Source organism: Papilio polytes, unplaced genomic scaffold (assembly GCF_000836215.1).
Source record: "Papilio polytes unplaced genomic scaffold, Ppol_1.0 DF824135.1, whole genome shotgun sequence".
Classification (NCBI taxonomy): Eukaryota; Metazoa; Arthropoda; class Insecta; order Lepidoptera; family Papilionidae; genus Papilio; species Papilio polytes.
The window spans coordinates 964445-974863 of record NW_013525069.1 but is presented as its reverse complement, the minus strand read 5'-3'; the positions used below and the strand labels follow the sequence as shown (position 1 = coordinate 974863).

The 10419-nt window shown below is 32.9% G+C and overlaps 3 protein-coding genes across 3 annotated transcripts; 2 read left to right on the top strand and 1 right to left on the bottom strand.

Annotated features, from left to right (window-relative positions):
- The first annotated feature begins 2272 nt into the window (after positions 1–2272).
- LOC106112033 lies at positions 2273–7888 on the top strand. The gene is made up of 2 exons (XM_013294265.1): positions 2273–2380; positions 6687–7888. The coding sequence occupies exons 1-2, from the start codon at positions 2366–2368 to the stop codon at positions 7737–7739; spliced, it is 1068 nt and encodes a 355-aa protein (XP_013149719.1). The 5' UTR covers positions 2273–2365; the 3' UTR covers positions 7740–7888.
- Positions 7889–8769: 881 nt separating this feature from the next.
- On the bottom strand, positions 8770–9533 carry LOC106112037 (histone deacetylase complex subunit SAP18). Its single transcript, XM_013294270.1, has 2 exons — positions 9295–9533; positions 8770–9226 (listed from the first exon to the last, which is right to left on the bottom strand). Exons 1-2 carry the CDS (start codon positions 9349–9351, stop codon positions 8822–8824), a joined length of 462 nt encoding a protein of 153 aa, XP_013149724.1. The 5' UTR covers positions 9352–9533; the 3' UTR covers positions 8770–8821.
- Positions 9534–9923: 390 nt separating this feature from the next.
- Positions 9924–10413, top strand: LOC106112038 (protein sarah; the record flags this gene model as incomplete). Its single annotated transcript, XM_013294271.1, has 1 exon — positions 9924–10413. A coding segment is annotated over exon 1 (324 nt), but the record flags the coding sequence as incomplete, so codon positions are not given.
- Positions 10414–10419: the final 6 nt, after the last annotated feature.

Sequence of the window (10419 nt, the reverse complement as noted above, 5' to 3'; positions counted from 1 at the left end):
TCAAATAAAATATCCTAGAGCGCGTTTTCACTGGTGAGCAGTGTTAATAAACAAAATTAACAAAAAAAAAATATCACCAGTAAAGATAGCCAACTTCGTAGTCGTATATCTTAAGTTGATGTCACTTATATGGGTGCGTGACAATTAGTCACCGGCTTTAATTAGTAGGTGAGTTAATGATTGATGCGCTGTTCGCAACCCATTAACAATTCCGATTTATTGCATCTTCAATATTCTCGTATGAAACTTTTACTTTTAGAAACACTTTTTTTGGTACCAACTTTAAACTTTGTAAAATACGACAGAAGTTTTCGGAACTCCTGACACAAATACATTAAACAGTAACATTTAAGTATGAATATGACCCCGTAACATGTCCTATTGTGACAGCAAATAGAGTATGCGTCGTGTCGAATCAGAAGCGATTTGAAAAAGGCGATACGGGACAAATAACGGACAGTGGTTTTTTTAACAAATGTCCCGACTAACAGTTAAAGGTAAAAGTTAAAAGTAATATTGCTAGAGTTATCTTCTACCTAAATGAAGCAATTCCTTCTACGCATGATTTGAATTACAGGGATTGCAAGAAAGAAATTTCGAAACCACACGGTTTATTAACTAAGTATGGATAGATGAGGTGTGTAAAGTGAATCCAGATATTACAATTGATAGATGTACATATATATGGTAAAGCAGTACGTACTATGTTGTCGAAAATACAGGAAGTTGAGTTAACTATATAATTACGTGTACTTTTTTTACAAAGGAAATATTTATCTAATTGTTTTACACTGTGGCTTTGAAAGCTGTGTTTACACGTAATTCTATTGCAGGAAAAAATTACAAATTATGCAGCGTCGCAAGCGCAGACTGGTGCGGCGGTGCGGGGAATGAACTATTATGGTTACTAACTCTCACTCGCTTGTGTTGTGATGCTGTCGATACACTTTCCTGTTGACTGCGTGACCGGACTACTACGCACTTGTTGCTAAAAACATTTCAATGATGTAACAACAATCACATATCTCATTGATTAAAGAATGCAGAACAACGATTAGAATTAAAATGCCTTAGCTTCTAACATATCAATAACCTGCTGGTGTATGTTCAATAAATAAGCAAAAGTATTCTCTCAAAGCTCTCTATATATGTACATCTTTGTCAATCTCAACAAAAAAAAATTGTCTCTGGCATTATAAAATTTTTCTTTCAATGCAAAATATGTTTGTCTATAAACACGCAATAAATTATGTTGTAAAATCAACCAGTTCGAAGTATGTATGCGGCAAGCTACTGACATTTTAACATCGACAAAACACACAAAAAACATTCGAAATAATCGATTAACGTAAAAAGTTATGATCCAAACTCTTACCACATGACACACCGCACGTCGAGTATTCGATTGAATTACAAATAGAGGAACAATGCCCATTTTGTTACATCATACCCTTTGTATGCTTATCTGAAAACTCCTTAGATTGTAACCGTGGGCTTCCACTGCAGTACACACATGTACAAAAACAGATTGTCAACACTTTCATTAACTTTGAAAAAAAGAGAGAGGACAATATTTTCTTTTATAGGTGTTTTGACAGAGAAAACCTACGTGAACAACAAATCAATGCTTTTGGCACGTGAACAATGTAACAGATTCGTATCTATTTATTGTGTATTAAATATTTACATAACAATAAAAAGATAATCTTGATAGAAGATATCGTATCTAAATTTGTATCGAATGTATCTCAATTTGTATCATTAAAAGTTAAACCGGCGACCTCGTGGAAAAGGACATATTGCAAGTTCATTATCGCATTAAAACATGCACTTATAAGTACACGCCGCATATTAAATAATCTTTGCTCGTATTCGATGCAATAAACTTCCTTTATAAGATTTTACTTTTAATTTACACGGAAGTACATTGTAACATAACATTTTATTGCGATGTTAAATTACTTTTTAAATATGAATTTATTAATTAACGAGTGTTTCAAAAAAATATTTATCATTAATTATCGTAACCAAATTAAATAAAAATCATGCCTTTAACAAATAGGAATATACAGTTAAACATTAACACAAAAAAGTAGCGAATCAGTTTTGAATTTTAAAATGTATCGTAATTAATTGGATCGTTTAGCGGTATCATCGAGGTAGTGCAGCCGATTTGTGTTGTATTGTATTGTTGTGAGGTTTGTATGAGGTGAAGTGTTCAACCGCAGCCGGTCACCTTGCAATAAGGTATGGTGGTCGCGTCGGGAGCAGGGCGAGAGTGGGCGACCTCATATAGCCGGCGCGGGAGGCGTTTCCTTTATTTGTTGGTTGTTCGTCGCGTGATTGTGTCGTGCTTCGGGACATCATGCGGACATTAATGGTGAGTACTTATCAAAAAGCGAGCAAGTGCATCGTATCCTCTTCATTTGTTAAAAAAACGTAAATTTAAAAAATATTTTTGCAAAACAATTTTCAAATTTTATTATTGCAATAATTAAAATATTAAACAGGAATAAATATATTCTAATTTAACTTTTCTATTTACAAAGATACTTTAATTTACTTTTTCGGCTTCGGTTACTTATTATTTGTGTACTTGAAAGATCAAATAAAAGAAATATTTATTCATTCGGTCTGCGTGTCGGTCCATAAATTATAATACATAAATAGCTTTTGATATAATGTACCCGGCATTCAGAGAAGGTATTGATTTCGCATGACAGCCTTGAATCTATTGAAAAGGCAAGTACCTATAGTTGCTGCTCTAACCTTTCAATTAATAAAAGAAAAATCATTAACAAAGAAAGGATAAGACAATCAAAAAAAGTATTTTATCAATGATTGCTAAGATACAATAATGTCCAAAAATAAAACAGCACAAGGCGATTGAAAATCTTGCCCTTATTGTTTCACAAACCGTAACTAACACTGTTTAGCAAGTGACATGTAAAATTAAAAAATAAGTTACGTAAAGCACGCAATGCCTGCGGACAAATTCTTCAACTTGGCACGTTACCACACTTGCCCAGTGTTACAAACCTGTCAGAAATAGATACATAGCGTTGATATGCGTAACTTACAACAACGATATTAAATATACGCAATAACGACACAAAAACTAAACCTTAATAACCACCGCGCCCTCTTGTCCTAATAAAGTACTTCGATAATCGTTTAAGAAACCATTGAAATTCCGAAACAACAAGTAGCTTGAATGATTTATGGGAACATTGGAAGGTGATATTACGGGAAAAATTTTCAAACAATAATCCTTCAATTTATGTTTTAAACAGATAAACGAATAATTTTTGAATTGTTCTCAAAATTAATTGAAAAAAGTATAGTTTTAAACTGATATTTATATTTAACGATATGCCACATAAGTCTGATGTATCAATAAACAATATGAGTCGCTACTTTATACTACGATAAATCGCCGTGCAAAAGACTTCAACGCACTATATCCGCTTTCAGTGCAAACGAGATTAGAATTAATAAAATTCTTACTAGAATAAATAAAGAGTTGAATACGTTAAACTTTTACTTCATGTTCTTTATCGAATGCAAAGCATTTGATTATGTGATATGTCTTAACGTAAAGATATCTACACAGAATATGTTTTAATTGATTAACGTAGAAACTTCACATTACAAATAAAATATGATTTCATAAGTAAAGCACCGATATGATATTAAACGAATTACCGAAGAGTTTATTTTGCTTTAGGACTCGGGACCTTACACTCAAAGAACAATAAGAGATTTCGTATATGACATATAACCTTTAGGCTGCAATATCTCGTTCACTACAAATAACGATCTCAAAGTGGTGCTTTGAAGTAAGTTAACATCATTTTGACAGTTAAAGCTTATTCAGACGTGTCATTTCCATGTCATTGCGACACTTCAAGACACTTTCAGCACAATGACTTTGTCCTTACGTTTTTAAGTTACTCAACCTGTTGTTTTCTGCTCAGTCACTTATGACTTCGGAATTATGAAAACGGTTACATGCGTGTAATGCATATGCATGTACATTACGTCTGGCTTCCCCAGGAACATCAGTGTTTTTGTTAATTATCGGAAACAATTAAACTGTTTACATGGTTTACATCATTTAACGCCGCGTTATTAATCAAATTAGTAAATAATAATTTAGTAAATGATACCGATCTCTACTTAGATCTCTAAATTGTTAGTTTGTTGCGTTTCCAAAGATACATTACTAAAGTATAGTAAAACAACGCCGAGTTATATTTTTATAATCGTTTAAACATAAGTCTTGTGAGGTCTTTGAAAATTATTAATGCTCAAAGAAAACTTTTGTATTTACAAAGTTTAATAATCGATTCAAAATACACGTAGCCTTGACTGGCGGAAGTCTGAGTGGCCCAGTCGTCCTTACCACTTTCAGAACGAGGTTGCACCCGCCCTAACCTACACGGATCGTTGTAAATTCCTATCATGACTATTGACGTAAGCCAAGTTAATAAAAAAATAAATATCACTTCGTGAATACATATAAAACAACTTTTCAGTTATCCAAAATAAGGTAACATATAGGCAAGTGACATTTAAATGTATAAAATAATAAATTAACTATACTTTTAAATTTCTGAATAAGTAAAGCGTAAACAATTTGAATATGAACTCGATACCTAATAATGCAGTTTGTATCTTGACCTAGATAAACTACTTGTATATAAATACTCTATTTGCAATACATTCACATAGATAAAGGTCACATTACTCGCATTGACTGTACATTTAATGTGTGCGTGAGTGATAATAATTATTAAAGTGACATGTTTTATTGTCTGTTTCTTTTCCGCATTTCAGCTCAAGTGTACATCTAGATAACGTATAAATAACAAAAACTATAGACGGAACTTTAATAATTTAAAATTATAAATGTAACATGCTCACAAGCTTAGCTTAATATGCATGTTGTTTTAATGGATAATTACGATCAACTCTTCCGTGATATAGATTTTTATCGCTATAAATAATCGATAAACTGCACTTAATAATGCAAAGAAAAGTAAAAGTGTATATTTAATACTTCGATTACAGAAGTATTTAACTTTAAAGGTTTACTAATCAAGAACACTTGGGTAGAAATTCATACAGTTGCATTGTTGTATTCTGCATCCGTTTATTTAGATAATCGATAAATTGTTGCTACTATTTGATGGTAATTTGTTTCTTTGCTAAACGTTAATTTAAAAATGCCTTGATAATTTTAATACCAAGCTCCTATTACGCAAACTTTATCGCAAGACTAATTCGTATGTTTTAATTGTCAGTTTTGTAATTCTTGTTGAAGTTAGATACCTCATTCGCACGCAATCTTATGCACGTTTTATAATTTTCTACTTTATGTTTAACAATTGTGAAAATTACATAAAATGAAATTATACTTCTACGGTTATAATTTCTAATCAAATTCTTCGTAATTCTCATGGTTCAATGATAAGCGTTTTTTTTAAATTAACGGTAACTAAATAATTCTGCAAATACTTTTTGTTGTGTTTGAGAATTTTACGATCTCGGAATATAAAGTTTTACAATAGTTTATGAGTTACCAACGACTCTAATTATATTAAACGTATAAGTTATGCAATAGCTACAAATATATGAACTGTTGTATTACCAGTCTGAAATGATAATATGTTAATTTAAATAAAAATCAAATTGGGACACAGAGTAATTTACGGTCGTAGAGCCGGTTGATCTAGTCAGTCGTCTCCGACATGACTGCAACAAGGACCAACACTAGAAAGTACGATACTGTATTCATTCATTGTAAACTGTATCAACTATAACTACATTTTTGAAATACACTAAAATGTATATAAAGAGGTATAAACTGTAATTAAAAAAGATACTAATAACCGATTTATCATTTCAAAGTTGTATTATCCAAAAATGAAAAAGATTACGTACACAATTTAATTTAAATCTGTTAATAGTAAGGAAGCCGGCAAAAACAAGTGTACTATTATATTTTTTTTGTTGAGTAAACTTTATGAAGAAAACATTTCGAATGAATAAATATCAGAGCAACGATTTTAACTGTTTTATAATAAAATGCATTATTTTATAGCATTCTAAAACTTAAAGCACAATGGGGGGACTACAAGTTATTTAGCATTACTTGTCAGCCCACGCTGTAAGGAAAATAATTACGTAGGTATAGAAGCCTAAAGAATAGTTGCAAATTATTGCACACGTTTAATTGGAATGTTTTAAATATTAATTACGGATTAAGTATAGTGGTATAGTAGGCTTAGAAGTTCCCTAATTTTTAGTTTAATTACTGGTTGTCATACTACATTCTAAATACGCATTACATAACTAAAGTGTTACAATTTAAGTTGTAATATTATGATGCAAATTTACTCACACGGCCCCTACACTACCTACATCCGGGACGTGACATTACAAAGTAGTAATATAGGTATGACAGTTCGCTCAGCACACAGTACTCATGCAATCATGGTCAAGGTTTAAGAAAACACGAATTATCATTAATCTTAAAGTTTATCCCAGTTTGATTTAAGAATTTTATAATAGACAAATAAATTTAAAGCCATTAAAATGTTATGAGATAACATATTATTTGGTGTGATAAAATGTAGTTATATCCTACCGACATACTAACAGGGTTTAATTATACATTTCAGATATGTATGCTGTGTGCTGTCACAGTCTATGCTCAATATGATTCGCCTACTCCACCAAGGCTCCAAATCCCCGGAGCCGTCCAGTTAGGCGGACCGCGGCAGGGCGGCTTCAGACAAGGAAGACTACAAGCCACCGGACCGCTCCCCGGCGTAGTAAACAGAATTAGGAGACCTGGGCTGGCCAGGCCATCGTTCAAATCTGTAGACGCCGCTCCCCGGCCGAGTCTACAGTCTCTGGAGGAAACTGCCAAACCAGTCACCGAAGAACCAGAAGACGAAGTAGACATCAATACTCCAACAGCTTTTGTACCAAATGTTTTCTCTACGGCTGAGCCACAAAATGACTACTTTGACATTACTACTACATCCCAACCTAAACCACCAATTGTCTACAATCCTACACCTTTCACACAAACAACCCCGTCGGCGCCAAGACAAGAACCTATCAGGCCAACGCAGTACAGGCCATTAGTTTCCCCGCAGTCGTTTGCTCCACAAAGGAACGAGGCACCAAGGCCACAACCGGCGCGTCTTCAGCCTTTATCAAGTCGCCCGCAGCGCCCGGCATTCCGACCTGAACCCAAACCTTTCATTGATGAAGAGGAGGTGCAGATTCAACCAGTACGCCAATACAATCGTCAAGAACAAGTCAATCGTGCACCCGTAAAAAGTGTTCCGCAGCAGAAATACAGTCCATCAAATTCTAGGGAGAAGAAGCCAGTAGCCCAAATCATCAGAAAGTTCAGAGAGGAAAATGACGACGGAAGTATCACCTGGGGCTTTGAAAACGATGACGGCTCATTCAAAGAGGAAACCATCGGTTACGATTGTATTACTCGAGGCAAATACGGCTACGTCGACCCTGACGGTCTAAAACGTGAATACAACTACGAGACTGGTATCCCTTGCGATAAAGCTAACGAAGAAAAGGAACAGAAGGGTTTTATTGATTACCAAGAGAACAAAGCCGTATTGCCCAATGGTATCACAATTGATCTCTCAGCTATGGGGAAGAAATCTAAGAGGCCATTCAGATCACCGAGTGTTCACTAGAATTTAAGTATATTACAATATTTATTTTAGGAAAATGTATTTTTAAGTAAACCTTTTCGTTTCTATTTTCTATTTTGTATAAGTTGTTTTAGCTGGTCCGTGACGTCAGCCTCAACCAACAAAGACGAAAATATAATCATTAAAATTATTATGTTTGTTTTTACTACTATATTTGATTCCTATTGTTAAAAATTTATCTATCATTCATATGTCGGTAAATAATTTTCAAAAACTCCTTTAAATAGATATACATACATATAGAAATAGTATAAAACACTTACTGAACTTTGGCAAATGCTGCAAAACTTTCACAAACCACTTTAAGTAAAATTAGTTATTGTTTACATAAATTCACTTCATTAGAAAGTTTAATCAAAACTACCACCACCATAAACAATATGAACAGTTGTTTGTTACTGATTGACATAGATAACTTAAACAGTTTCTTCAATCTTAATATCTTGTAAATACCCACTTTGTATTAGAACAGAAAAACTGAAGCTGACAAATAGTGACAAATTTGGTGTGAGGGTTCTCTTAGTTCTTGCCAGTCAAAACTGTCACTATAAATCATATTAGCCTTTAGTTAGTTTATTCATTTGCCTTTAATTGCATAACAATAAAAAATTTGATTATTATAAAAAAAGTAGGAATACTGTAGATATGTTAGTAAAATGATCACTTGGTCAGAAAAAAGTCGAAATATTATATGCTGATTCTGGTTTTAGTTAATGTTTCAATTAAGTGACATTTACTTAACAAATTCTTTAAACAGCTAGATATTACCTTGATACCTGGCGAGACTTAATTTCAGAAAATACTGTAAGCCGTGAGACACTTTTGTTTTAGAATAGAATTTTTTTGAATTTAAATCTATGTAGAGAACAAAGCAGAAAACTGTTCAAATAATTAGTCTAAAAAGGTTTTGTTTAAACTATTTTGTTGGACGCCAAGATCTACTTTGAGTCACTGCACCAGAGTATTAGAATTACTACAATATGAAGATGATAGTTTTTAAATAAAAACAATATAATTCTTATTATTTATTACAAATAAGGCATAAGAAGTATGTAATCTATACTTTAATATGATCTATTATTAACATAGTTTTGCGGTCGTCTCATAGGAGGTGGCATTCTGTTTGATGGAGTTATTGATATATCTAAGTAGTTTCCAATTTGGAACTTAACTTGAGCTAGAGTTTTATTATCATCACCCCCACGTTGCCCAGAACAAGTCACGCCAATTTCTCTCATACGATATGTTGGAGATCTCGCATCGGGGAACACTATGGCAAAATCGAAATATGTGCCTTTCCGTCTCGTCTCAGGATTTACTTCTTTCACTAAACCCGTAAGTTCTCTTAATGTTGCATCCATCCATGTATAAATCTGGAGTTCATTTTGGGGTACAAGTCCTCTAGCGTAATCGCCAGGCGAATTGTGTCTTCCAGTAGAACAAAACACGCGAAGTAATAAGGGGCAAGTCTGCAATAAATTACGATAAATCAACATCTTTAAATAAGTTAGAAAGTAAGTTAGAAATAGTAACAAACCTTTTCTCTGTCGATTGGCTTAACCTCTTCGGCGACCGTAGATTCTAGGCCTGCCATTTGAGTAACCTTGTTTATCAATACTTTATCAATAGTTTTTTTTTATAATATCTGTGTGCCCAAATGTTCTATAAGTTATAAAGGTAATTATAGTATTTGACCGAAATGCAACAAACAAAACTTCACAAATGTCTGTTTTTATGTTTTTATTCGATTCAACATCGACAAGCGAAAACAACAGAGTAAAATAAAATACTAAAGAAAACATAAAGTTGCCATTACAATACTATTAATTACAACGGAACGAATCTCTTTTTTTACTGAAGGCATGAAAGCCAGGTGGGGAATTAAAATTGCGACTTATAAACTTATAATACTTCATTAAAACTCAAAAATATCAAGTTCTAATAAAACTTTGTTAGATATTTATAAATACTTTTAAGACAAAGTTAAAGCGTCAAACAAACTCTACACAAGTGGGATATTTACCTTTTTTTAAATCAAATATTCTGTATAATTTTAGTGTTGCTAAATGATTCGTCTTATTGAGATAAATTCGTTGGAATTAAAAATAAGTAAAACGAATAACATTGAGGAATATTGACAAACACGCTTTGACAATGACATTTCGCCATCGATTAAATGTTTTTGAAAATTTGTGAATCTGTATTCAGTGTAAAAATATAAGAAAAATACTGAGATTTTTCCCATCTGACTACAATTATTTTTCCTGTGATTATAGCATTCTATGATTATAATATCCTAAGAAGTTTACTGTATCTAATATAAATTAATACCATGGCTAATAAAGAAGACGGTGATAACTTTGATGATATGTACATAAACCCAGAAGATGGCATGCCTAATATACACCCCAATATAGGAGACTTAGAACAAGAAAGTGATTTCCAAGAAGAAACAAACGAATTCGATGATTTGCCGAAATCAGTGATCGTCACAAATATACACACCGATGTATTCTCTGACGAAAAACTAAAGAAAGAATTAGAAGATCTTTTTCGCAATTTTTCTGAAAATATAACATTTCAATGGCTTCGTAGTTTTAAGAGATTGCGCGTGAACTATGATAGCCCGCTAGCGGCGGCGGGAGCACGTCTACAACTTCAT